Source organism: Phacochoerus africanus, chromosome 4, assembly GCF_016906955.1.
Source record: "Phacochoerus africanus isolate WHEZ1 chromosome 4, ROS_Pafr_v1, whole genome shotgun sequence".
In the NCBI taxonomy this organism is placed as follows: Eukaryota; Metazoa; Chordata; class Mammalia; order Artiodactyla; family Suidae; genus Phacochoerus; species Phacochoerus africanus.
The window spans coordinates 105,065,584-105,093,495 of NC_062547.1; the positions used below are offsets into that span (position 1 = coordinate 105,065,584).

Genomic DNA, 27,912 nt, shown 5'->3' on the forward strand with positions numbered 1-27,912 from the left:
GGGGTGGGGTAGAGGTTCTTAGGTTTGGTCTTCGGAACCGGGGAGAAGAGAAAGCAGATTGGAGAAAGACGGAATTGAGGGATTTGCCTCCCGCCCCCTCCCCTAGGCGACAGAGACATCCCGGCAGCTGGAAGGGCACAGCCCCTCGCCCCGCGCCCTCTCAGCAGTTGCAGAATCGGGAGAGCAGCCCCCGAGGCGGAGCCTCCCTTCTGCCCCGGTTACCGCTGCCCCCACCTGGGGGAGAGAGGCGGGCGCCGTGCTGCCTCCCTCAGCGCCCCGGCCGCGTGGCTTGCGGCTTATTTTCCCAGCTGGCAAGCGTCGCGCTGCAGACAAGGGAATGCCTGTGGTGAGTTGTTTATTTTGCTGAAGTTTGCGGTGGGCCAGGGGGACGTGGGGGGCGAGCAGCAGGCAGCGGCCGGGACTATTTTGTTTAGGTCTCCGTCCACCTGTGTGGTATAAATCTGCCAGTCTCAGGGTGGCGGGGGGCCAGGGTGTGAAAATCCCAACTCTGCAAATGGCCCCTCCTTGCCACTTGCAGACCTAGAACCACATTTGATTCTCCACTCTTAGAATCATCTAGATCCCAGCTATCACTATCCCCATGCCCCTGATCAGTGGTTCCAGCACCGGTTGCAAACAGGGCTCGCGCTCCAAAGGAGAGTTAACGCCCACCGCCCAGAGACAGCTGGCTATTGAAATTCTTCCCGGATACCCTTCCCGGTTCCTTGAGGATAGTGGAGTTGAGGATTTGATATGAGGGGCGCTCGTGAAATTACTGGAAACTTGTTTTAGTTGTTTCTGGTATGAAGTCGGTTCAGAGGTGTCAGGTCTGCCCTTTACTACAAACTAGGATTTGGGTTGGCCAGAGTTTCTCTGACTTGAGGCCGGGGCGAGTAAGCAGTTGGCTCCCAGGGGAACCCAGAGGAACCCCCGGGGCTGATAGCAGTCGCGGCGGCTGCGTTTGCCTGGAAGAAAAGCCTAAATACATTAGCGAGCTGGTAAAGCTTTTAGGGCCTTCTCGGGAGTGAGTGGCTGGCTAATGAGAGGTTAATTTTGTTTGGAAGGGAAGGCTGCGCTGGTTTCCTGAGATAAATGGACAGGAAGCGCATTACCTCCGCGCGCTGGCAAGTGACTCCCAAATGCTTTTTGCACCTGCCGTTTTGAGCGGTGCGAGCCACAGAGAAGCCTGCAGGGATCACGGGGGCCCGTTGTGTACGCTCGGGCGATGAGCTCTACGCTCACTCCGGGCCCTCTCTTTCTGGGGGCGCAGCGCTCACCCCCAGCTCTGGGACTCTTCTCTCACACCCAGGTCCTGCGCGTTACGGAACTCAGACACCCCTCGATACTGCCAAGTCCTCTCCAGGAGCGGAAGGGTTAAGAATGATGTAAGTACAATCCACTAGCTGCTTGCTGCTGGGCTGTCGGACTCAAGCTACTTCAGCCCCTGCTTTGCGTACGGTGGGCTGGGGAGCAGCGAGGGAGACTTTACTCTAGAATGGGTTGCACAAATCGCAATCCCGGGTGCGATTCTTGGCTCCTCTGACCCCGGTGATCTGTTAAGAGACCGACGTGTTAGAGTTCTGGAAATGGAGATTCTGTATATTAACAGGAATTCAATTAAGATATCACATAAAGGTTCAGGAAAGGAAACCACATCTTGTTTACGATCCATTAATGTTGCTGGCATGTGTTTTAATTCTATCCATTTGGCATGTTCATACCATGGGATGTTTTGCAATGTCCTCTAATTGTACTATTCTGGTCTCATCTTTTCTTCCTGAAAACAAAGATGAAGAAAGAAAGAGTACAAGTGGTAAGAAACAGGGTGGATTTTTGAGTTGCGCAAGCTGTCACTTAACGATTTTTTTCTGATTAAAATATAAAAACTTTTATAAGTAATCGATTTTATATTTGTGTTCTACCTCCGCTCCCCAGATTTTTCCTCGTAGAGTCTTAAAATCCTCCTTAATTTTCAGCACACTAGCTGGCAGAGTGAATGCACTGTAAGCGACCATTCATCGAATTCTTGCTTTCCAAGCGATTTGGAATCTTGCTAACAGTCCGAATTTACCCCGAGAGTGTGTCAACTAACCTAATGTCTTGAAAATAGGAACCACCTTGCGGTTTAATTGTGAAAATTAACATTTTCCTCTAACATACTGAACACTTATGCAGCAATAAAAAGTGAATTGTTAGGCTTATAAATCTTGAAATTGTCAAATTTTACAACAGACGAGCAATAAAGCACCTTAGAAGAAATGAAGTTTTTCCTCTAGAGAACAAGTTCCATTTCAGGACACTAGGATTTGCAGTGACTCGAGGGTGCCCTCTATTGATAAAATCTTAGAAAAGTTTTGTACTTAAGGAATAGGATGTAGAAGAAAGACGACGAAAAGGGGGACAAGAAAATCAGGAGGGAAAAGACTCAAACTATATTAAACTTGATCCTTAACTCTTACTTACATGTCTTAAAATATGGTCCAAAGAATGAGATTCTTCTTTCATAGGGGCCTAATTAAATCTTGGACTAAGGAAGAAGAAACACCTTACTGTTAGTCTTTGTTAGCAAAATACTATGAAATAGTGTTCACATTTGATTACTTCTAAAAAGAAAATTACCAGTATTTCATTAACCTTAGTTCATTTGTAATATGTAGTAATTGCAAGAGTATAAATTTTTGGTCTAACAGCATTTACTCCACAGTATCATCTAAAAATCATATCAGATAACTCCCCCCAAAATTTCTCCAGGCAACTCTGAAGCTACTGTTAAGCATATTATGGATATGCACAAAATTTAGGTTATATCTTGGGCAGTGAAAGGTGTGTTTACCACTTGAGTCATCACGGTATGTAATAAGTAAATGAAAAGTTGCAGTAAAAATAGATGGGCATCCTTCATTAGGGACCTAGTGGTTTGTACAATTCAGAATGTGTCTAATAAGTAACCTGGAGTGATGGAAGGTTTGCCTTCAATTATCCTGGTCCATTGATGAGCACTTTGTAACATATGGAATATTAACGTGTCTGTAGTTGATATGAAATTCCTAATTAGAGATTGTGAGTAATGTAGCAGGTAGAGTTGCAGACTGGGGCTTGGATGTAAGTGAGGATGCCCTGAGCTGTTTGGGGAAGAGCAAAGACAAGGGCACTATGAAGTGGCTCCCGGCCTTTGAAGCTGTTCTTGAGATTAGATACCACTTCACACCTGCAGATAACAAATTGGAAGTTATCATCAACTTCACAACATGCTTTCCTCTATCTCCACTGGCAACCTCTTTTCTGACAATTGGTTTCCCCCTCATTTTTGGATCTCATCCAATCGCAAAATTAGAAACTGACCTGCCATTGAATTTATCTGGTAATAGACGGTGAAAATTTGTGGAAAAGCCACTGAGCAACAACAAATCATGGCATAATTACTCTACACTGCCATTAAAAACTATCCTCATTAATTTAATTACACTGTAACCGAACACGTTAAAGTTCGCCCACTCTCAGACCCCCTCCCCCACTGCTTTCAGGAGGGGAAATGTCGAAGGAACAGGAACATCCGAGCCTCGCACAGCTGCCAGCGAATTACGCCGGGAGCGGGCAAGTACCTTCCCAGCCCATCTGATCTGCTCTGGACCGCGCGAGTCACATTGGGATTTCCAACGCAACTGGGTGCTAGCTTTACTAAAGGTCCCCAACCGGCTCGGAACGCGGTTCCCAGATGTGATTGGCTGCGAAGGGACCCGCCGCACGGCGCTGAGTAAAAGGGCGGCTTGCCCCCTAGGAGCTTGAGCGGGAGCTGGAGGGCCGCGGGCCGAGGGAGGGGATGATTTAAAAAAAAAAATTAGTAAAAAGTCTTGGGAGGACTTTGAACCTGATCACTTTAATTCAAGGAGAGCTCAAAGGCCAGTTCCTTTCCAACGAAGGCTAGAGAGAGTTCTAGTTGGAACTGTTTCTATCGGAAATCGCAGAGGGGGTGGAGAGGAGGAGAGCTGAGGAAGGAGCGGGAGAGAGGCTTGGTCCCGGCGAAACAGGACTAGCAGCCGGCAGACACGGAACTCGAATTACGCTGGGCTGGCTGGCCGCAGGAGGAGGTGCGGGGGGCGGGCTCTTTGGGCCCTACGACTGGCCGGCTGAGGCCAAAGCACCCGCCTCTCAGCCAATGGAGCTGGAGGGAGGGGCGATGTCGGGGTGGGGAGGGCGCGGATTGGCAAGTTTAGGGCAGGCGGGGCGACAGTGCAGGGCTGAGATTGATTGAGCGCGGGGGCCGCGGTGCAAAGATATCCGGGCCGCAGCTGGCTGCTCGTTTGGTTTGGGTGCGCCTCCTGTTGGTCCACGCCCGAGCTCCACGCCTGCTGAGCCCACGCTGGCCGGGGCCAGGGCGCCCGCGCGCTTCAGGCAGGGCTCTGCACTCGCTCACGGTCTTTGTGTCTTCTCTCCCTCCCCTTCTCCCCCCGCCCGCCGCCGTCTCCGGCCGCCACGATGCCTCTGCGCCCTCTTGCCGCCGCCACCGACACGCTCCGCCCGCGGCGTACTCTTCGCTGCGCCGGTGGCGGCGGCCGGTATCCGATGTGGGCCTGAAGGAGGAAGAAGAGGAAGCGAGGCGCGTCCTCCGGCCCATGCCGCAGCCACGGCCAGGGACCCGCCACGGCGCCCGCGCCGCCGCCCTCGCCGGAGCCCACAAGACCTGCATGGACGGGCATGGGCTTGAGAGCAGCATCTTCCTACGCCGCCGCCGCCTCCGCCGCTGCCGCCGGGGCTGAGCAGCGCCGCCGCCCCCGGATCTGCCCGCCGCCGCTAGCGCTGCTGCTGCTGCTGCTGCTCAGCCTCGGGCTGCTCCACGCAGGTATGACGCGCTCGCGCAAGGGGAGACAGCCATAGAGCTGAGTGCTTTGTTCCCCGACAACCCCGGTCCCGAAGGCACTTGCTGGGGCGGAAGGGCGGCGTGGCGAAAGGCCTCACCAGCCCCTGACGCGCACCTTAGCTGGGCTCGCGGCGCGGCGGCAGGAACACACCCGCCGACCGAGTGGAGCGCCCAGGGCGCAGAGGAGAGGCCTCTTCCCCTCCCTTTCTCTTTCCCTCCCGCCTTCCCAGCCTTCTGTTCCGACCGTTGATGAATCGCTCCTCCAACAGCCACTTATCAAAGATGTAGCGGGCGGGGGCTGTGCGCCGGGGACGACTGTACCGGATGCTTTATTGCTCTCTGCATTGGTGTTTACTGAAAGTCAGGCTGGGATCAGGTTTCCGCCGCCGCCGCAGCCTCCTCGGTGGGGAGACTAGGAGCCTTGTGCAGCTTCTCTGGAGTTGGGGGTGGCGGTGAGGCGAAGAAATCACACCAGATGGAAAGATTTTCACCAGAGTTTGAAAACCCGGAGTTTAATCTCGAAGTAACTTAAACTTCTTTAAACCGGGATTTCGTTCGTATTTGCGCAAGCTGCTTTTAATTCAGCTTTCAACCTCTTTGGAAAAACTCGTGCTCTGTGGCTAGCCGCGTATTTTCGGGTTCCAGGAGAGGCTGACAGATCTCTTGCTGCCTTCTGTATTTTGGCGCTTCCCCTGTGGAAGCAACAGTGAGGAATCTGTTCTTAGAGAAGTAAGCCTTCTTTGCTCTTTTTAGCGAAGATGAGCCCTCTAGCATGTTTTACCTATTTATCTTTTAAAAAATAGTTTCATTAACACAATGTTCTGTCAGTTACATCTCAGTAAAGCTGGAGAAAAAATCTAGGACTCTTTACAAATAAGTACAACTTCTAGGAGCATGTCTAGACAAAGAACTTTTAATGCCAAATTGAAAGATAATTTATCTTTTTCTTTGAGAGCAACTAGAGCATTAGGTAAGTATTCCTTCGAGGTTTTTTTGTTTGTTTGTTGTTGTTGTTGTTGGGGTTTTTGTGTGTGTGTGTGTTTTTGTCCTGTATTTGTAGGACAGCAGTCACAATGCTCTGATCTGGAGAGTCTTAAACTTTAATGCCAGCCAACTGTTCGGAGTAATTTTTATTTATTTATTGAGTCATACTAGCAGTATTAAAAATCCGGGAGGTCTTTTAAAAGTGGTGGGGGAAAAAATGTGGCCTTGGAGGAGGTGACTTAATTTACTTTGTGTAACTTTGCATTGTGATGTAACAGCTGCATTTTAACACTGTCACTTGGGGAAGCATACTGAAGTCTTAAAGAGAGTGAATATAAATAGCAAGTTTTACAGTGATTAAGGCTTTAAATTAATGACTTTAGAACTTTAGAAAATAATACCAGTCTGGCTTATGGTTACATGGAAGTTTTTTGTGATGTGTCAGAAAATCTCTTCAGGAGTGTTTTGTTGTTTTGTGTGTGTGGGGGGGAAGTGTCCATAATGTCAAAATGTAGGTTTCTTGACGTGGAAATTGAAGTGGTAGGCAGGACTGTGTCCCTCTTGACTGCTTGGATATCATTTCCTTTAGTTGCCACAGGGTCCTATAACAGAATTGGAATGTGAAGATTTCTTTGCTGGCCTGTGAAGGCCTAAGAAGTTGGTTTAAGGGTTTAGAAAATAAAGGTGCCCTAGCTCAAGAACTTGGAATGTGAAACTCCTTTCAGTATCCTAATGCGCCCTCACTAAAATCACGGTTAGATTCTACCTAGGGTTGCTGTGGTGAGTGATAGCTGTGAACAGCTTGTTGGAGTGGAGCAATTAATCTGGTTATAGAAAAGAGGGCTCTTTTTGAGAGGTTTCTTTGAAGAACGAAGCTGTTGAAATGCAGGGGTTGTTTCTCCTCAGAGCAGGGAGCCTAGCCTAGTGCTCTTTGCAGATGGGCTGCCATATGTTTTATGCCTGGGTCCATATAATATGCCTCAACACCCCATATGGCCCTGCATTTCACTTAATACACTTTAGCATGTCTCCTTTCTTTTATTATGAATTGGCAGTTTAGCTGCAAATTTATACATGCAGTCCTGGCATTGAGGAAACTGTCTTGAATGGTGGGGTTTTTATGTCTGAAATCATTCATTGATGGAAAGCTCTAGACCCAAAAATCTTTTAATAAATTTCCTTTACTGGAATGAAAATACTGTCACACTGATCATAGATGATCTGATTCAGAAAATAGATCTGAACTGCAGATTTTGAATTCTGCCCTAGGGAAATGAAAAGAGTACTTTGACTCATTTTTTTTCCCCCTTACACAAACCTCTGCACTTCCTGAATGGAGATCCAATATGGGAGTTCCTTGCTTACTCATACACTTCATGGCCTTCTTGGCTGCATCCTTGAGCTTGTTTCTGCTCTGCATTGTCTTGGCATTTTGACAGGAGGCTTACTTTACTGCCTATAACAAGCAGAGTGTGGATTGTCATTATAAATTCATGAAGCCTGAATATTTCTGGATATATGCTGCAAGTTAGTCATTATACAGGAGCCTGGGATGGGGCTGAAGCTGCTGAGCCAAATGCACTTTCTGTATTCAGAAAACCTGTTCGAAACTTCATCTACAACAACAAAAGCAAGTTCTGTTTTATGTGAGATTTCTCAAAAGAATCAGCACCTCCCTGCTCTGAAAAAGGAAGGAGGGAGAGAAGAAAGAAAAAAGGAGCTGAGAATCTAAATTCTGCTTTTCTCTTCCCTTCTGAACAGTTGCATCCGCATTTTCGTGCTGGACTTACTTTTGATATTTTATTATGACTATTTGAAATAATTATAAGTAAGTGTATGCTTGGCTAGATTTTATAGACCATAAAAAGAACAAATAGGCACTGCAAGTTTAGCGGAAAGTTCTTTTGCTGTCATTTATATGAACAGCCTAAGAATTGTTCATGACCAAGTGATCTTGGCTCATATTTTCTTTCTGTTTACTATGAATCTGATCTAAAAAGGAAAAAAGAAATAATACTGTAGTTACTGATTTTCTTTTCGAAGCGATCAAGTACCGTCTTGAGAATCAGGAATTTAGTGGAGATGTGATGTTTAGAGGAATGAAAATGAGATTTGAGGAAAGGCACCATGCCCTGGACTTCATACTAAGTGTTTACAGTCCAGCCAAAATAAGGCCTTTTTTGTGTTCCTTTATCTAGATTTTCCCACCTGTAAAATGGCTATAATGCCTTTGGGATTGTTGGCTGGTTGGCTTTTTTTTGTTTACATTTTTGCTTTTTTGAGCAAAAATATTTGAAGAATGATTTGATCAACTTTGGAGACAGGAATTATATAAATATCAGAGCTGCTTTTGTCACCTTTGGAATGAGCAAACATAAAAGGAACCAAACACATGAAGATGTATTCGTGATTTTTTTTTAAGTGTGATTTAATGATAGCAGTAAATTCATAGCTCCAAAATATTAAAGTATTTTAATCTTCCCTTTTACTTGTGTTAAATCAAATATCTAATCTACACTACATTTTCCCCTTTTAGGTCTTTGAAATTTAAAAGTGGTGGTGGGGGGTGTCTTGAAAGGTTGTCATCTCCTGCCCTTTGCTGCTTTCCTGCTAAAGCCAGAAACAGATTTCGTTCAGATTTAAAAGCACTTTACCACTGAAAAGATTTCAGTATCTTTCTAAGATGATTAGTAGTGTTAGTTTTAAGTCTTTATCAGATGAAGTCCTAAATCTTGATATCATCCTGAAGTTTTGTTACGCCCAAATCTTGAGTAATTACACATTTAATAATATTCTACTGACGATTCCCTCCCCCCATAGGTATTTTATGCCTGAAAAAGACCACAGAGTTTCCTTTAGAACAACCTCTGCATTTCTCAGATGGGAAACCTTAGACATGAAGATATTGAGGCTCCTTCACACTTGAGAGACCTGTAAAGAACATGCAAGTAACACAAATGTGTGTTACAGTTCATTTGTATAAAATTTGAGGTAGATGATAAAGAAAAATACTTTTCAGTAATTCTCGTGTTCTGCATTTTAAGGAATATAGTATTAACCTGATTGGTATACACCACAGACCTAGTATTGGCAGTTCATTGTGGTCTTTGTGCTTTGGGCGATTTTGTAGATTTTTATATGAGAAACAAGGGGAAACCATCATTTGAAAAATTGACTTTTTAAGTAGGAGGGCAGTAATACATGATTTTTCATTACTGAATTTTAGCCTTGAATTCATTGTTTATGTGAAATTATTGATTCAAGGCGAAAAGTAGTTTATATATACTCTAAGAATTCTGTGTCCTGTAGTTCTCTGATTCTGTTTCTGAAAAAAAAACAAAAAACAAAAAACATACTTGGTGGGATCACCTGTCGGTGTTGTATACTTTTTGATTTAGTGCACTTTTAATGGTGAACTGTTTGGGAGTTGGAATCCTAGGGTTATGGGTGTTGGGGGCTAGGTGAATACATAGCTTGGTCAAGTCAATCCCTTTATGTTTTTTAAGAAAATATTTACACTTTGTGGAAACCAAGAGGTTTAGTGTTAGTTGATATACCATTTGTCAATAAATGTTTCTTGAGAAATGCAGAATAACTTAGTACCTGGATTTTTTTTTCTTGATATTCTTTCTGTATAGCTGTACTAGAATCAGGTAAAGGTGTTTTAAGTAATCATGCTGTAATTCTGGAGTTTCCTCTCCCTGAGGTTTGCAGGCTTTATTCATGGTTTTGTGCATTGACGGAAGCAAATTACTTAAGTAGTTTTCAAAATCAAAGTTCACATCTCTGTTTTGACCTTAGAGCAAAGGAATCTTTGTCAAAATCTCAAAACAGTAGGGAAGTTGATAAAATATTTCGTTTATCATTCTCTTACAATTTTAACCTAAGAACACTGGGTAAACTCCTGTTTACTCCCAATGGCCCATGCTTTAACTAGCTTTAATTTAGGTTAACTAGCCGCATGCAGTTTTTCTCCCCGTGGCTTGTTTTGTGAGAGGCAAAGTAGCATAATACAACCCTGTGTCTGGAAGCCTCTCCTTAAAATAGGACTGTATGAAATAGAACACACAGTTCGCGGAGGAGAATGTCATCTTCTCATGTAGCTCAGGAAGTTGTAAAGCATGTAAAAAACCTTTGGTCTTATCTTCTCTCTCATAGGTGACTGCCAACAGCCGGCCCAGTGTCGAATCCAGAAATGTACCACGGACTTTGTGTCCCTGACTTCACACCTGAACTCTGCCGTTGATGGCTTTGACTCTGAGTTTTGCAAGGCTCTGCGTGCCTACGCTGGCTGCACCCAGCGAACTTCAAAAGCCTGCCGTGGTAATCTAGTGTACCATTCTGCTGTGTTGGGTATCAGTGACCTCATGAGCCAGAGGAACTGTTCCAAGGATGGACCCACATCCTCTACCAACCCCGAAGTAACCCATGACCCTTGTAACTATCACAGCCACGCGGGAGCCCGAGAACACAGGGGAGGGGACCAGAACCCTCCCAGTTATCTTTTCTGTGGCTTGTTCGGAGATCCTCACCTTAGAACTTTCAAGGATCACTTTCAGACGTGCAAAGTGGAAGGGGCCTGGCCACTTATAGATAATAATTATCTTTCAGTTCAAGTGACGAATGTGCCTGTGGTCCCTGGATCCAGTGCTACTGCTACAAATAAGGCAAGTGAACTTTTTTCTTCTTTCTTACAACATTCAGATGTTTAATTCTTCAGATAGCTTTTGAAGAGTGATACAAAAGATCTAGTTTAAAAGGAACTTTTCTTGTTCATGTTGGCACGCAATTATCAGGGTGGGTAAAGGATTAAATGAAAATTACTTGGTAAAAGAATTTCTCACTGGGATTCTAGAGCTTGTGTAAAATATAAGTCTAAATGTAAATAGGCAGTGATTTGAAAAATAAAAAGTAAACAGTGAGGTTGGATTCTCTAGGGAAAAGGCAGGCCTGTTTAATGAAAAACAGGGAGTTCCCATCATGGCTTAGCAGTAACAAGCCCAACTAGTACCCTTGAGGATGTGGGTTCGATCCCTGGCCTCCTGAATTAAAGATCTGGTGAGCTGTGGTGTGAGTTTCAGACACAGCTCAGAGCAGGTGTTTCTATGGCTGTGGTGTAGGCCAGCAGCTGCAGCTCCATTTCGACCCCTAGCCTGGTAACCTCCTGGGTGCGGCCCTAAAAAGACCAAAAAAAAAAAGTTCTTTTTTTTTTTCAGTGATGTCTTCTGAGTGTGAATGTGGGTGGCTCTTGAAGAAATCCATGTTCCAGTTTATCAGATGACTGAAATGGTTGTTCTGAATAAAGAAGCCTGAGGTGGTAACCTATCAGGAAGTTTTACTGGAAATTTGGAAGGCTATAGTAAAATGTAATGGGTTATAAGCCAGCTTCTGGCAAACCCAAAGTGGTATTTCAATTCCTAATCTCGTGGAAACCAAGGAAGTTAAGAATTGGATGTTACAGAACGGTGATAACCCCATGCAATCTATTCCTTCAGAAGCAAAGCAGAAAACTGACAAAATTAAGCTAAGCTTACCCTGTCTAGCTGCGGGTGTCTGTGGTGGGTGGTTGGTTGTTTTAAAGAAAGCGAAACTGAATGGAGATCCTCTAACCAATGTCTTTAGTGCAAGTAGGAGGAGAGGACAACTGCGAGTGGGTTTCCAACTGCCAGTCTACGATAATTCAGGCATTTGTAGTAAATAAATATAAAGAGTTAAAAAGGATTTCTACAAAAATCACATCTCAAGTAACCAGCTGCTTTCTTGTTTCCCCCAGCCACAAAAATCATATGTACAGATTATCTCATCCTGCTTAATTTCCCTTGTTTATTTTATTTATAGTATCAGTGGGTTTAGGCTGAAATATAATTGACAAGGATCAAGCTTTTTAATACTTACTATTATTCTTTTGGAATACGTCGTCTTTTGATTCTAGGACACCTTCTCTTGCCTCCAAACCTATGGCATAGTTTTTAGACTTTAAATTATTTCACTTGGCATTTTGGAGAGGGAATTTTACAACACCTCCGGAGATACCTGGAGATGCCCCAGGGGTGTCACAAATCTAAGATTAGAAGCCATTGCTCTGAACAAAGACTATCCCATTGGTCTAGACATCTTAGAGGAACTTAAAAACTGTACACTTCAACTCCCAATAAACCCCAAGCTTACTTTTCCAAATTTTGTATCTCAAACTTTTCTTCCTCTGGTTTTTATAAGCATGCAAATAATTTTTCCTGTCTATATATTAAAATGTGTATTTGCTATGTCTTATGATGTGAAATTAATACAAGTCTGAAGCTATAAGACAAGCCATGACCAAAAATCAAGCATTATTGCAGAGTCATAGGGCATAAAACCTGGGAATAGTCTTTGGAAAGACCTAACACTAGAAATTCAAGAAGGCAGTTCCTTTGGGAATGGAGAAAGTCATCGATTGTGCAAATAATTGACAGCTCGGAGGAGTAACTAAATGCTGCTTTTAAAATTCATACATGCTGTGTATATGGGAAGATGCCATCGACCCTTGAACGACGTGGGTTTGAACTGCACCAGTCCACTTGTGTGAATTTTTTTCGGTAGTAAATACTTTGGTACTACACAACCTGTGGTTGGGTGAATCCATGGATGCATTACCCTCGATACAGAGGGCTAGCTGTTAAGTTATGTGTGAATTTTTAACTGCACAGGGGTCTTTGCCTCAACCCCCATGTTGTTCACAGTCAATTATATTGTTTCTTTTCATAAGCCCATAATTTTCTAGGCCCTCCATCCAGTCACATGTCACTTGTTTGTTGTTCAGACTTTCAGAATTTTATATTTTTTTACTGATGATGGTGAAAATATTTGGGGACAGCTAGCTACCTTATACATATTAATTTATATTAATGGAACGATTGACACTGAAGTACTTTAGATCATTACCTTTCGCTTGTGGTTGAATCTGTCATGGATTTTAGCAGATAAATAAGAAGTACAGTTTGTTTTCTCTCTCACTTGGGTAGGGATCAAAGGTTTTCCCCATTCCAGAAAGGAGAGGGGGAAAGTTATCCTCTAACATAAATTCAAGCAGACAATGAGACTGCTTGGTCTTTAATTGCACCATTGGAAAGTATTTCCCCACATCTGGTGACCATGCTGTTCAGCAACAAATTACTCTATGGCTCCATGACCTCTAGTAGTTGGTTTTTTCCTTCTTCTTTTTGCAACTCTCTCCAAAGCCCCCAAAAGCATCTGGAAGGTTACTGCTGAGGGCCTCTCTCCATGTTGGTATGACTTTTGCTGATGAAACCAAACAAAGGCCTAAAAATTTGCAGTGCAGTTTCCTTTTACCCACCCAGGGTCAAAATAAAACCTTTTACAACTTCTAAGGAATGGGGGGAAAAAAGAAATGATGGCAGTAAAAATAAAAATGATATGAGACCAAAAAAAGTACGAATAAGTTCCAAAGAGCGTAAGAATGTGTGTGTGTGTATATATATATTTATTATATATGTGTGTATATATATATATATATATATATATACGCGTATATATATATATATATATACGCGTATATATATATACGCCAGAACATTGTAAATCAACTATAATAAAAAAAAAATGAAATTCTTACCAAAAAAAAAAAAACTTTGGAAAAAAATCTGTGTTATTTTTGTGGTCAAGCATTGGTAATGACCCGTGTGTTCAGTGTCACTAGATTTAACGACTGATCATGGGTATCGTATCTTAGAGGCTGGCCACGTGTGCTACTGAAATTATTGTATTTAAGCATTCATTCATTTCACCTCCTTGAGCACTAAACTAAAGCACTAGACTCAAGTGTTTTGTTAAGGGAAGTCCCTAAAACAGCTCAGTCCTGGGAACCTGGCTTCTTGAGCAAACCGGCTATAAGCCTGTCTCTGTGAGGTCTACCTGCCCCTAAACACCCACATTTCCCTCATTTTAGGGCAGTGAGGCCCACAGTGCTCAGCAGCGTGGCCTCACCTCCCCTCGTCTGCTTTCTCTCCTCTTCCCTGGGAAACACAGGGGGGTTCTCCAGGTGGTCCTGTTGTACCCATTGGGTTTTTGTCGTGCCAACCTGTTTTGTTCCCAGGAGTCTGTGCGGTTAGCCACCTTGCCAGCTAGCAAGTGGAGGCCAGGGCTGTTTTTTCATCTCTTTCCTTCACCCTGGGGGCTGCCGGAGCTTCTGGCGCACCACCTGCACACCTCTGCTGAGATCTGTGCCAGCTCTGGGCCACCTTCCCCACTTTTGGCTGTAAGAGGCAGCTTCAGGCCTGCAGGCACTCTGGGTGAGAGAGAGATGATTTGATGAAAGGATTCCAAACCTTACAGATGTATTCATTCCTAGTGGCATGTACCAAAATCGACAATCTCTCAGGTGCCTTTAAAATGATTCTTCTTCCAAAAAAAAAGGTCAAGAATGCATTTATTGTATACCTAAGCAAGGGCGATATTTTCATAAATTCTTTTGTACAAATAATTTGTATGCCTTTGCCTTATTTTTCCTTTCATTTTAGTATAATCATGTCAGTTCTCATCACACTGGTTTTCTTACCCTTTTCTTTAGACTCAGTAAAACAAAATTGCAAGTATGAAGGGAGATTGAGATGACAGCATGTCCTTTTATAGATCTTCTCCTACAGATCTGTGCTTCATCAGAGTACAGAGAGGAGTTGGTTTACCTTTAAGCAATTCGATTTTGGAAAAGCGGTATGTTCTTTGTGCTTGACCAAGCCAGGTGACCGTTGGCCAGGTGAGTGGGCACTCTGAAGTGCCTCGAGTGTTCTTGTGCCATGGGCCACTAGTCCTAGTAAGCCAATGTGCAGAAGCACTCAGTGCCTCTCCAAAGCATGAGAAGAGTCCCTGTGCTTCAGGTGTCTGTATATTTTTAAAAATCCATAATTAACTCTAGCTACTTTCAGGGGAATTTCCTGAAGATTTCCACTGGTTGATGATATTAGAGATAATAGGAAGACTTACTTCCTTTGGTTCATTCTTGCTTATTGTCTTCCTCAAAGTGGTGCTCTAAAAAGAAACCCTGAAATGGTTTCATGTGCCCTTTCACGAGCTGTTGTTCAGCAATAATATGTGGGCCTGTAGTCAAGTGTTCTGGATCATTCTCTGTTGGTTACAAAATCAGAGCCAGGCCTGCCTGCATTGCAAAGGCTTTCAACTATCTTTTTAAGCATATCTCTAGATCAAGGTTTGGAAATCTGTTCTCTCTTGCCCCTAGGCCTAGTGCATTTTTTGTGGCCAAGTTTTTGTAACCAGTTACCTTCTAGTATCTTTATGGAGACAGTGTGAGCTAGACAGTGGTGATCATCGTTATTTTTGTTGACTAAGGAAGTTACCCCATCTGCAGAACTATGTTTTGAGGGCATGGACACTGTTCTCGCATGCAACATGTGGCATTTTCTTTGAGAATAGAATAGAGCCCTTTTTTTCCAGCCAGCACAAAGTGTCTTGTGGATACATTGTAACTAACCCTTAAAACCTGAAATTGGTCTTTGTTTTGTTACTATCTGTGATGCAGGTAATTCTTGCCATCTCTTTAAAATGTATTAACTTCTGGTCGTGGGCCTCTTTGTTTTACAAAAAGGCCAAAAAAAAAAAATGCTCATTTCTCTGATAAAATGTATGATCATTTGGTGCTACATTTGAAACAACAAGCATTAAAGGGCCTCTTGTATATGGGAGATGTAGAAGTGAGTGTAGCCTCGGTCTAAGCACATAACTAAATTTTGCAGCAGGTAGTGGAGAATTGTGGGGTTTGTATGGGGGGAAAAAAAGCATATTCAGGGTTTCTTAGTATAGCATTGGTGGCCCACATTATAAGCTGGTTTCTAGTGCTGCAAGTTGTCTCAGATATTAGGAAGGATCAGAGAGATGGGCCAGAGAGATGGGCTCCTGTACCCAGGGCCTAATCCTCATTTGTCTCTGTCACAGGTCAGTGTTCTACTCCTAGGGTTTGATACCATCTCCCTTTTCACTCCCCACCGGCACAGGGCCTCCTCACCTACACCCAGATTTACTCCATCTTGTATGACCGAGCAAGGTCTAAAAACCCTGACTGCCACTACTGAAAGGTTGTGGATCTCTGATTTAATACCAAAAAGCTTCCTGGGGAATTTGACCATCAGAGTCAGCCAGTTCTTAGTTAAATTCATTTTTCAGAGTCCCACCTCCTCTTTAAAACTCATGAAAGCATGTCTTCGATATCCTTATCTTCTGTGAACTTATGGTACAAACAATATTGCAACATGAAAGAATAGGAGTTCTCTTGTGGCCCAGTGGGATAAGGATCCGGCATTGTCACTTCAGTGGCTCAGGTCACTTCTGTGGCAAGGGTTTGATTCCAGGCCCAGGATCTTCACATGCTGAGGGCATAGCCAAAAAAAGGAAAACAGTTTTTAGAAGAGCAGAAATGAGCTATAATTCTAGGTGATAGTGTTCCTATTTGTCTCTTTCTGTTTTCTGCATAGCTCTTGTTTGTCCTGGATTACAAGGTCTTAGGCCTAGGAACGGTTCAACTTTGCTTTATATAGTTTCAGCATATTGCTTGAAGGTAAAAGGATTTCTAAGTATATGTGGGCAGAGAAAGCAGAAAAAGGAGAAGAAATTATTAGTTCTACGATATATCTGTAAGTGTGAAAGATCATTTTATGAGATAGAAATGGGCCTACCTTGGTTATTGATGCTGTACTTCCCAAACAAGGTACACCTTTATATTGTCCATAGACATTTGAATACTCTGGATAATAAGTCTTTTGCCATCCTTCTAGTCTCTGGAATGAGGAAATGTGGAAGCTATTAGTGGAGACCATCTAAAAATGTATAAATGTATTTTATACATGTCTGGATATTTTCTGCATTTTATATTTTGCATCTCTGTGCCACTCTCTCTGACCCACATGTGGTTTGGAAGGATGAAGGGGACCTTCAAAATCCCCCATTTGTAAATGAAATTAACCCACACCTGCCAGGCAGGATTCCATGTGGGTGCTGTGGGCCTCTGCTACTTTAAAGCAAATCCACACTCCTCCTTAGTTTAAACCAGAGGCAGGAGGCCAAGTCAGATACACAGCTGAGAGTTAGAACTTGTTTTCCTGTCACATTTCCAAATGTCTCTCTCTGCCCTGTTAAATTTTCTTTGAGTCAACATTTTGAGAGGAAGGGGCACGAAGGAAACATTGGGTGGTTGGTCCTTTGTTTTGTTGGCTTCAATTAATGCAAAGCAAACAGTTTCTGCCTGTGTGGAATGTGTGGTGGCGTGTAAAAAGAGTTACCTATGGTGTTGAACAATGAAAAAGGCTACCTTACCCATTTTGTCTTTGTTTGTTTTGACTGCAGTAGAACTTGCTCTTCCACTGTTCTGAATTTTGTGGGTGGGGTAACTTTAGGACAGCTTAAACTGCTCAACTTGTCAGTAAGTGATAACTAACCAGGATAGCAACACACAACTAAGATACGAAATTTAAAGAACACCCTTGCAGTGAAAACAATGCTGCTGAGTCTAGAAGGAACTTCAGATGAAATTGAGTCTGTGGAGAGGGGAGTTCTGTACGTCCCAGTTAGCTGGTTATTTTAGGGGTTAGAGCCTATTTCTGCTGGGGTTCTTTCAGTGTTGAAACAAAGTCTGTACACTGGAGATAGAATTGATGTGATAGCATTTTAAACACTAACCTCTCATCTGCTCTGCATATGCTCCTGAGATTGGGGGTCAGGGTATAATTTCCATTTAAATGTGTGTGTGAGTACAAACATACGCACGCACTTGTGTGTTTATGTGATGTCTGTGTCTTCCCCTCGCCCTGTCTCAGGAAAATGAAGACAGAAGGACATTGTTTCGTAGATTTCTGGTTAACTGGCCTCTTGGAATATATGGTCACTGTCTCTAACTGCCTTGTTCCTGAGTGGGCTTTCCTTTTTTTTTTTTTTTTTTTTAAATAGTCCTGGGAACTTGACATTGAACTTAAAAGTAACAGAGGGTGAGTGTATGGTGAAGACCTTCAAGCCCTTTTGCTTTTCAAACCACCACCCCAAACTGAAAAATGATCAAAAAGACTCTGAGTTCCTAATCCCCATTGGTTTGGGAAACAGCTGCGCTGAACCTAGGCCCAGAGCCTTTGCCAGAGGTCCCGCCAGAGCCTGAGAATCTGTGGCGCTGCACCGCCCCCCCCCCCACCTCCTCGCTATTTCAGGAAGATCCCTGAAAGCAGGACCTGCTAGGGCAGATTCCTGCCCCTAGAGTTACTGCCTCCGGCCCTCGCTCTCACCTTTCAGAGTATTTTTAGCCTCTGGTCTAAAGCACAGTGGCAGCCTAGGCCTGTAATACTGTCCATACATGCTTAACGTGACATGACGAAGCATAGAGAGTTCCTACATTTGCTGGCCTCCTCATAATGCAAAGTCTGAACACAACAAACTGACAGGAATTTCCCTTTGGAGTTCTCTGAGGGCAAAGACTGTGAGGACCAAAGGCCTTTCCTCCCCCAACTCAGCCCAGTGTCGTCGTAGCTCTGGTCTGTACAGGGAAGCTGGCCGATTTCCCTGTTTCTGAGCCTATTTATGCTTCCAGCCCTCCTTATTTGAAGTGTACAGAGATTGCCCTTTGGAAGTCAGCATTTTTTTTGCCTGTCCCTTTTAGGTGTCATCCCTGGGCCTGCTTTCCTTCTCTCACATGCTCTTTCCAGCCGCTGAGCCCCATGCTTCTCCCCTGGACCACCCTAGCAGCCTCAGCTGTGGGTGTCTTTCCCCTCTAGTTTGGTTTCTTCTTTCTCCACCTGCTGCCAAGAACCCCTCCAGCAGCCAAGGCAGCCCTTGTTCCTGCATGTATTACCTAGGGCAACACTGAGGAATAAGTAAGTCTGATCCATTCCATTTCTCTGGAATCTTGTCCGAGCTCCTAGAACAGAGCTCTGTGTAAAGAAACTCATGAGGGTAGAGAAACCTATTTCAATAATCTCTTTAGTAGATTTTTATAGTCGCCTTCAAGCCCTAAAAGAAGTCTGGAGTAAGATTTTCAACCTGCCACCCTCCTCTTAAACACACGGATTACTCTCTTTCTGGTAGTGTCTTGTCCTAGTCCAATGAAATTATTTAAGGAAACAGTTTTGTAGGAAAGTATTTTGTAGTATTAAGTTCAGACTTCCTGTAGGGAGACAGCTGATATGTAGGCTGAGTAGTGATTGTAAAATTACATTCAGTTCATTGAGTTCACACCTTCCTGTCAATTTTTTTTTCTTAGTGTTCTAGGAAAATTATCAATGGCATCAGTTATTAACCAGTCCCACATTTTTTCCTTAAATGTGGTACTCACCAAGCTTTTGCGTGAAATCGTTCAAACAGAAAATTACTCTAGACGAGTATTCTTTTGTTTCCTGCTCCACAAAAGGGAGAGCAATCCACAGGTCTCCCTTGTGCAGGAAACATACAATCCTGGTTTCCCTGGGGGGAGCAGGTGGGGTGAGGAGGTGCAGGGAAAACTCTGGAAGGCAGGTGTCTTCAAGGACCTCCGCTTCCTTCCTTCCCATGCTTCAGAGCTTCCCAGGCTCAGACTTCTCAACGTTTAGAAAAATTGACCTTCTTAAGTTAAGATTAGGTGTTTTAGAGCTGGAAATACAACATGTGTATTTTTTTTATTTGAAGCATATGTTCCTGCTGGAATGGTTTCTTTTTTGCTCAGTCTCGAGGACTGAGCACAGAGGCTGTAGGCCACTGAGCTGTGTAAGAGCAAGGGGCCATGGGCACGGCATTCTCTTAACTCTCCCACAGCCGCCTGTTATTTCAAGCTGTAATTGCACCCAGAGGATTTGAGGAAGTAGACAGACATATCAGTCAGTTATATGAAATAAAATTCATTTTAGCTTCCTTTAACACAAGTAGAATTTTAACTAGGTATGTGTCAGTTGTGTTTCCCTATGTCTCAGGCTGATTTCTGTGACTCAGTTTGGTTTGTTGGCCCATCTTAATCCGAAAGATGGAGTCTCTTGATCTAAATGTTCAGTTCTTTTTTTTTTTTTTTTTTTGTCGTTTTGGGCCGCACCCAGGGCATATGGAGGTTCTCAGGCTAGGGGTCAAATCAGAGCTACAGCTGCTGGCCTACACCACAGCCACAGCAATGCCAGGTCCCAAGCCTCCTCTGTGACCTACACCATAGCTCATGGCGATACTGGATCTTTCACCTACTAAGCGAGGCCAGGGATTGAACCCACATTATGTTACTAGTTGGGTTCATTACCACTGAGCCACAATGGGAACTCCTAAAAGTTCAGTTTTGACATATATTTTTTTCTTTTTATGGAGGCAACTGCAGCATATGGAAGTTCTGAGGCTAGGGGTCAAATCAGAGTTGCAGCTGAGGCCTATACCGCAAACACGGCCACAGCAACCCTGGATCCAAGCCACATCTGTAACATATGCCCCAGCTTGCAGCAATCTTTAACCCACAAGCAAGGCCAGGGATCTAACCCTCATCCTCATGGACACTATGTCCAGTTCTTAACCCACTGAGCCACAAAGGGAACTCCCAATTCTGATATTTGAGGATTTCAGGAAGGTTCTGTACTTGCACTGCCAAATGGCGTGATTAAATACCAAAAAAATGTTTCTTCCAAAATACAATAAACACACATAGTTAAATACACAGCCATTGGGGAATTCTGCTGTTCGAAAATCTATGCACAGCACTTTGCAAGGCTATCAAGCCTGGGGAAGCTCTGTCTGTACATTGGCAAGGCAGTGCCTGGTTCTTTTTGTTGCCTTCCTCATTTTGAAATTAAATTTTTTTTTTTCCTTTTGGGAAGTAGAGGCAGGTGCCTCTAAATGTTGATATTGCATAGCAGACCTTAAATCCTTACTGCCTTTCACATGTGGAAAGGTTGATTTCTAGCCACTATCTTTCTCTCCCTACAAGACCCTGTGGGTGGTAATGTTTCAGGGAGTGAAACATTAAAAATGAATGAGGAGATTTGAGTAGTTTGTCCGAGGTGGGGGTTGGAAGGGGCTGGGTGGAAGAGGTTTAACAAAAGGCATTGATGTTTTAAATGCACAGAAATGCCATCCATCAATAATAAATGGTGTGGCATAGAACAGATGTGCCAAATTGAATTATTACAGCATATGGATCAGTTCATAGAAGGGGAAAAGTAAGCAGCATAGCTGGTGTTTTTTAATTATCTGTTCGAGAGCTTTAGAATATAATTTTAAATGCCCTGTTCCTACCCTCTGATAGCTGGTGGTTGGAAATATGAAACATAGGGAATTTCCAAAAACTCTGATTAAATTTTGAATGTTTTTAAAGTAAAGATTATTGAGTGTATATATTATACACTCATATATATATATACACTTTTATATATATGTATATATATATACACATATATACACACACTCTTTTATATTTCTTTTTTCTTCCTTTTTTTTTTTCCTGAAGAGGAAGACAGAATCTAAAAATGAATTTCTGGACCTTCATGGCTGAATGCTTGCTTTTTAAAACCTCAACTGGTAATTGTGTGAGGAATGAAATTACATTACAAGACTTAAGTCATGTGAAACTATTACCCTGTGTTTTTTTCTACGTCGTACATTGATTCTGTCTCTAGGTACCTCTTCCGTACTTACTTACGCTACAGAGGCCACTCAGGAAACCTCTCCCTCGCCTGGAGATTGATTCATTACTCTCCACATTTTGATTCAAGAACTCGCTCTGTACCTATTCTCTGAGAATGATTTCACCTAAAAGAGAAACAAGAGAAATAACAGCTTTGTTGTCCTAGGAAAATCCACTAGGTAATAAGCTGGAGTATTTTGAAGATAGTAGTGCAGCGGTGTAGCGTCACGTTTTACTTGATCTTCTCGGGGAGTGAGAGTTACTGTGTCACAGGCATAGCTGAGGACAGTAACATAAGAGGTGTTTGAAAGGACTCCTGAGTTGGAATTCGTGTTTTTAATGAAAACAACAGAGACTTGGTAAGACGTGGAACTATTCCACTGGTCTTAATGTTGACCCCTGCTTGCCTTTTTTTTGGAAACTCCTTTGGCATTGGATCTCTCTGCTGTGTTGTCCCAACAAAACTAATTCCTCTTTGTTTTTCCTAAGGTAAACACAAAAGTACTTAATTCTTACACATAAGACCAAGTTGGTTTAAATTTGAGGTTAGACTAGAACAGATTGCTTTGCTATTGTAGAAGGGCTTGTTTACTCTTTGAGTGTGTATGTTCTAGTTGAAAATGAGGATAGTGATTCGATGAAAACTCTGTTACTCTTATTTTAATCATCGATATTAACTTTAACTCTTTCCGGTGCAGAATTTGCTTGAATTCATCTTTTTCACCTCTGAAAGAATCCCAGCTTGCCTTAAAAAAGCACTTGTCAAACTGTTTTTCGAGCCACCAAATAAATCTCTTTTATGGTCCCATTAGATATCTAGCTCAAAATCCCACTCAACTCTGGAAGGTCCCGTGGTTGGATGCACAACAAATTTCCTGAAATCATCTCTGGTACACCTCCTTCAGGTTGTTAAGAAGGTGTTGAAATGTGAGAAGGCCAGTCATGAAATTAAATTGTGGCTCCAGGTAATTAGGAAGGGAGAAAACCAAGCATTTTCATAGTACATTGTCTGGCTTTTAGTTGCAGCTGCAAACAACGGATATGAATTTAACCAGTTGCTACAGTGCAGCTGGTTCAGATCTGGCTTTATAACTGGCTGAAGTGAAATGAAATGGCTGGAAAATTCCAGTCAAGTAACACCAGTGGGAACATGTGGAATTAAATAGTGTGAGCAAATGCTGGCTGGTTTGGGGAAAAAAAAAACTTCAGACATAAACTTGAGGGTGGTGGTGAGGACTTGTAGAGAGAGGGGTGGGGAGGGGGCACCAGTGCATTTTCTGGCCTTTTTAACAAGGGTCTATTGTTTTGATTAGTTCCCTTGCAGGAGGGGGAAGGTTCCCTCCGTCCAGAGTAATTTGTAGAGTGCTTGGCCTGCCTACCTTCCTCCTTGACTGAAGTTACCTGATACTTTTTTTTTCCTTCAAGAAGAAAAAGTAATTCCCTGTTACCTCAGTTACTTAGAGTAACTCCAGTCTCAAAGTATAGTCTTCTTCCTTTGGGATGGTTTTCCCACTTTGTATGATGCAGAAGGCTTGGCCTCTTCCTTGTCATTGTCTTTGAATGCCCTGTACCAGAGATGTAGAGACTGCTGCAGGCAAAGGTGCTCAAAGTTCTTTTTTTTTTTTTTTTAATGTTCTAATTAAGGAAAGAAAAAAGATTCGCTTAAAGGGAAGCATTCGCACTATCGGTAGTTTTTCCTCCATGGATCGTCTGCTTAAGTTGGAGAGTTGAGTCTTGACTGGGGAACAGATCTGAGGTACAGGAAGGGCCATCGTGCTATTTGGGGAAAACATTTGCTGTAACTAGGTTTAGGGTATGTATGCCCTGCCAGTGCTTGAGACCTGTCTTTGTCAAGTGATTTCCCTGACACAGGGATTAGCCAGTCATGTGAAACATTTGATTAAGAGACTTAGAGAAATCTTTCCTAAGGGCAGGGTTGGTAGCTGTAGCTGGGATGGCCCCCTCCTCAGCCTGATGATTCTTTCCTCAGAGTGTATGTGAGTTTGTAGTGATAAGTCATGGGATATGGTTTTAGAATCCAATGGAGAATCTTTTTCAAAATCAAAATTCTGATAGATACATTGTTAACTAAGCCCTTTAAAGTTTCTGCCTAACTCAGGAATCTTTTTTCTCAGAGCTATACACAGCTGCTCTGATTTTGAAAGGAGACAAGATATGTTATCAATAAAAATTGCCTCTGGAGTTCCTGTCATGGCATGGCGGAAATGAATCCTACTAGGAACCATGAGGTTGTGGGTTCCATCCCTGGCCTCTCTCGGTGGGTCAGGGATCCGGTGTTGCCGGGAGCTGTGGTGTAGGTCACAGATATGGCTCAGATCTGGCTGTGGGGTAGGCCGGCAGCTGTAGCTCCAATTTGACTCCTAGCCTGGGAGCTGCAGGCGTGGCCCTAAAAAGCAAAAAAAAAAAAACCCTCTATCCCAACAACATCATTCTTTTTTTAGGAGACTAAAAATTTTTCCTGATACACAGTCCCTGGATCTGTGTTACATTTTCATTATAAATGTATAAGACTTTTCAAATGTTCCCAAAGAGTGACACCCTTCATTTGCAAGGCAGGAGCGAATGGGCTGAGTTTGGAGTTTCTGTCTCTAGCAAGTCAACTCAGAATGGAGGGCAGCTCTTGCTACACAGGGCTGCACCATCCTCTTTCCCTCCCATCATGCTAAATTTATACACCTTCTGTCCCACAGATCACGATCATCTTCAAAGCCCATCGTGAGTGTACAGATCAGAAAGTATACCAAGCTGTGACAGATGACCTGCCAGCTGCCTTTGTGGATGGCAGCACCAGCGGCGGGGACGGTGACACCAAGAGCCTGCGCATTGTGGAGAGGGAGAGCGGCCGCTACGTGGAGATGCACGCCCGCTACATAGGGACCACGGTGTTTGTGCGGCAGCTGGGTCGCTACCTGACCCTTGCCATCCGCATGCCAGAAGACCTGGCCATGTCCTACGAGGAGAGCCAGGACCTGCAGCTGTGTGTGAATGGCTGCCCCCTGGGCGAGCGCATCGATGACGGGCAGGGCCAGGTGTCGGCCATCCTGGGGCACAGCCTGCCTCGCACCTCCTCAGCCCCGGCCTGGCCTGGCTACACACTGGAGACTGCCAACGCTCAATGCCACGAGAAGATGCCAGTGAAGGACATCTACTTCCAGTCCTGTGTCTTTGACCTGCTCACCACCGGTGATGCCAACTTCACCGCCGCAGCCCACAGTGCCTTGGAGGACGTGGCGGCGCTGCACCCAAGGAAGGAACGCTGGCACATTTTCCCAAGCAGTGGCCACAGGGCGCCCCCTGGAGGCAGCCATCTCTCTGTCTGTCTAGGACTCCTATGCTTGATGCTCAGTGTGTTTTTGTAGGAGTTGTCTTTTTTTTTTTTTGTCTATAACAAAGTTTAAAATATATATTGTCATAATATATTGAGTAAAAGAGTATATATGTATATACCATGTATATGATAGGACGTTTGCCCTGAGACACCTGCCTGATTGTACATACTGTGTTTGACTGTTTTCAAGTATGTTGGATGTAGTGTTCTTTGATTGTATCAATTTTTGTTTTGCAGTTTTGTGAAATGTTTTATAATGTCCCTGCCTGGGACCTGTTAGAAAGCACTTTATTTTTTATATATTAAATATTTATGTGTGTACCTGGTTAGTATGTATATAGTACACATGCACAGACACCATATGCAGCGTTCCCTTTGAAGATGACCAGTGAAGTTGTTTGTGGCTCTTCTTAGCTGAGCCCTCCCGTCCTCTCCCACGCAGCTGGTTGCCAGGGCTGCAGCTTGTCACCTGCTGCCTCCTAAGACAGCTGCCTCATTCCCTAAACTAGGTCCTTACCCCTTTCTTCTTCCCCCACTCAATTTGGAAGAATAGTTAACACCCCTGCAGGTGTTTTTGGCTCTGAAACACTGAAGTCTAAGAAGCCTGCTCCCTCTTTCATGGCTGTCACTTTTTCAGAGGGTGGGGAGAATATTAGCCCAATTCTTATTAACTAGGATTGTTATACCTGAGCACTTATAGTATGGTAGCTTGAACCATATGAAACTGCTGTTTTTATAAGTCAGAAGGAGCTAGTGGTGGCAATTTCATAGATAAATACCAGGCATTTTGCTAGACCCCAGCAGCTCTGACTTTTTGTCATCCCATGTCCCTGTTAGAACTATAGCTTTTCTATTCTACATTGAACAGAGAAAGTGCAAAAACATAAGTTGAGTGATCATGACTTGTCTCCGTAATGTGTGCAAGTCCATGCTCTTTGCCTTCTCTTTCTTGGCTCTTGGTCCCAGAAACATTGCTCCCTGTGTCTACCCCCAATAAGCCCTCCTCTGTCTTACTTTAGAAGCCTGGGGGCTGGGGGTTGTTAGATTCTTTCTTTAATATCAAGGCTCAAGACCCATCACAAAGTTTTCCATTCTTTCTTGCCCTCCACACCGTGGTTCTTCCTCACGGTCTTTGACATGTCATGTGCATAGTGGAACAGACGAGGACTTTCTGACAGAAAGGCTTCCTTGGCTTGACTCCTTGTGCAGCTAGCTCTGGTGCTGGTTAGTCCAGACATTCTTGTTGGGCAGTGTTGAATCCTAGGTGGCTTCTCTCTTGAATCAGATGCTCTCCCTCTGATTTCTCCCTTGAATCAGATCCACTCCCTCTGTAGGTGAATGTTGCTCATGTAACTTGGTGAAATCACTATAAAGTAAAATATCTCCCTGCCTCTTCCATTTCCATTGTTGGCACCTCTCGCCATAGGAAAACACCACCAACAAAAGGCAAGAGCAAGAGTAACAGAATGTGAACTCCAGGATAGGTAGGTTTTTATTGTTACATTGAAAATGTAAATGTGTGGTTTCAAGAACTAGTGGTAGAATCTTTCCTTTACCTTAACCATTTACATAAATGCAAACAATAGTTATTGAACTTTACCACAGCAATTTGGGTCATTCTTAATTTTAACTGAGTGGGTAATTTCTTCCTTTTGCCATGACCTGTTGATCAGTGGCATTGACAGAGGCCCAGACTGGCAGGAAAGAGGATGTCATTTGGTGAAGTTCTATTTCTTCGTGAACTGATGTGTCATTCAGTCACAGGATGGAGCTGTGGGTTCATTCAGAGGTGGCAAACCTCCTCTCGACCATCCCTTGATATATGAGAGAATAATCTTGGCCAGTCTGGGAAAATCATTAGGGCATCCTGCAGTGTGTAAATATGCAGTGCCAGAGAGTTGAACCCCAAACTTGTTATCCTCTGATAAAAGCTGGACTGGGGGCTTACCTAACCATCAGCTCTGAACCGCGGCTGCTTTTGTTCACTTACGGAATCACGTGCCAGGTTAGAAGCTATGGTTAGCTAGTAATTTTGTTGTGTAATTGAGTAGAATGAAGGAGGAAAAACATGTAGGGTACTGCTAACCACTATTTTTGTGCAAATAGTCTAAAAGTGAAGTAAAAACAATAGTAGAAGTTTCTACAATATCTGGGTTTAGAGTGTATATGATTAACATACCTTTGTTCTTTTCAGAGAGAGCAAAACAACCACCTCTACTTAATAAATAGTTGGGAGTAGAAAATTGGGTTGTTTTGCTGTGTCATTTACCTGGGAAGGATGCTTTGGTATATTTAGCTGTTCTCCATTTATAGTTAGTGTCTCTGTATGACACTTAAGTCATCCCCACAGGTAGGACTTAGTGTCATACAGAAATACCTCTATGACATACCTTTTTCAGAAATACAGGTATTTCTCGAGAGAAGGGCCTGGTTTATTTCCCCCTATTTCTTTTGTGGAATGTCTAAAGAAAATGCTAACTTGCACATGTTGGTTTTTGAAATCCTCCTTAACCAGAAGAGTTTAGGGTCATACAACACATGGCTAGGCTGTAGCTGTTCTCAGCTCTTCTGGGGAGCTGAAACTTGTGGGAAAACACTGGTTTTCACAGATGCTCCACATGGCTGTCTTTAAAAAAGACTCAAAACTTTTTTTTTTTTTTTTGGCCTTTCCTTCTTTGTTATGCTTGGAAATCTCCACAGTGTGTCTAGTCTTTGCAAAGAAACTTTTCGATGTGGTTCATAGGTATATGAATAAGTATCTGTGTGAAACAGTGAGTGTGCAGTGTGTAAATACTTTAAATTATTATGCTAGAAAAATAAAGCTACATACCATGCTGTGGAATGTTTATTCTGTGACTATAGTGACACCTGCTGGAAGAGCGGAGAAATGTCAGAAGGAAAGGAGTGAGGGTGTGTTTATGCAAAATCCTTTATGGCTACTGAATAAGTTGTATGACCTGTTCACAAACTCACTTATTTTCTAAACTACATCACTACTGTAGTTTTTCCTTTTAAAATTTTAAGCAATTGCTAATAAATCAAATCTGTGGGATCGGTCCACTGGTATTATCGCAAAGGTCTGTGTCTAATGTAAGTTTTGGTCGCCTGCAG

The 27,912-nt window shown here is 43.3% G+C and overlaps 1 protein-coding gene and 1 long non-coding RNA gene across 4 annotated transcripts; one reads left to right on the top strand and one right to left on the bottom strand.

The window, feature by feature from the left end:
• Positions 1-81: 81 nt before the first annotated feature.
• Positions 82-27,877, top strand: RGMB (repulsive guidance molecule BMP co-receptor b). 3 transcript variants are annotated; one of them, XM_047778357.1, is made up of 5 exons: positions 82-346; positions 1,310-1,385; positions 4,578-4,840; positions 10,001-10,509; positions 24,164-27,877. In XM_047778357.1, the coding sequence occupies exons 2-5, from the start codon at positions 1,381-1,383 to the stop codon at positions 24,830-24,832; spliced, it is 1,446 nt and encodes a 481-aa protein (XP_047634313.1). In that variant the 5' UTR covers positions 82-346; positions 1,310-1,380; the 3' UTR covers positions 24,833-27,877. The 3 variants fall into 3 exon arrangements, with proteins under 3 accessions (XP_047634313.1, XP_047634312.1, XP_047634315.1); XM_047778356.1 differs by lacking the exon at positions 82-346 and adding an exon at positions 3,525-3,594 and having other exon boundaries at positions 1,326-1,385; XM_047778359.1 differs by lacking the exons at positions 82-346; positions 1,310-1,385; positions 4,578-4,840 and adding an exon at positions 5,674-5,828.
• Positions 1,326-4,745, bottom strand: LOC125126198 (uncharacterized). Its single transcript, XR_007134553.1, has 3 exons — positions 4,682-4,745; positions 2,464-2,527; positions 1,326-1,777 (listed from the first exon to the last, which is right to left on the bottom strand). It is a non-coding gene; the product is annotated as an uncharacterized LOC125126198 (long non-coding RNA).
• Positions 27,878-27,912: the final 35 nt, after the last annotated feature.

Excerpts from the sequence above, each read along its gene's own strand:
- RGMB (XM_047778356.1), top strand. The coding sequence starts at position 3,533 with ATGTCGAAGGAACAGGAACATCCGAGCCTCGCACAGCTGCCAGCGAAT. Across the intron at positions 3,595-4,577 it reads GCGAATTACGCCGGGAGCGG|GAGGAAGAAGAGGAAGCGAG; the intron begins GCAAGTACCTTC and ends GTGGGCCTGAAG. Across the intron at positions 10,510-24,163 it reads GTGCTACTGCTACAAATAAG|ATCACGATCATCTTCAAAGC; the intron begins GCAAGTGAACTT and ends TCTGTCCCACAG.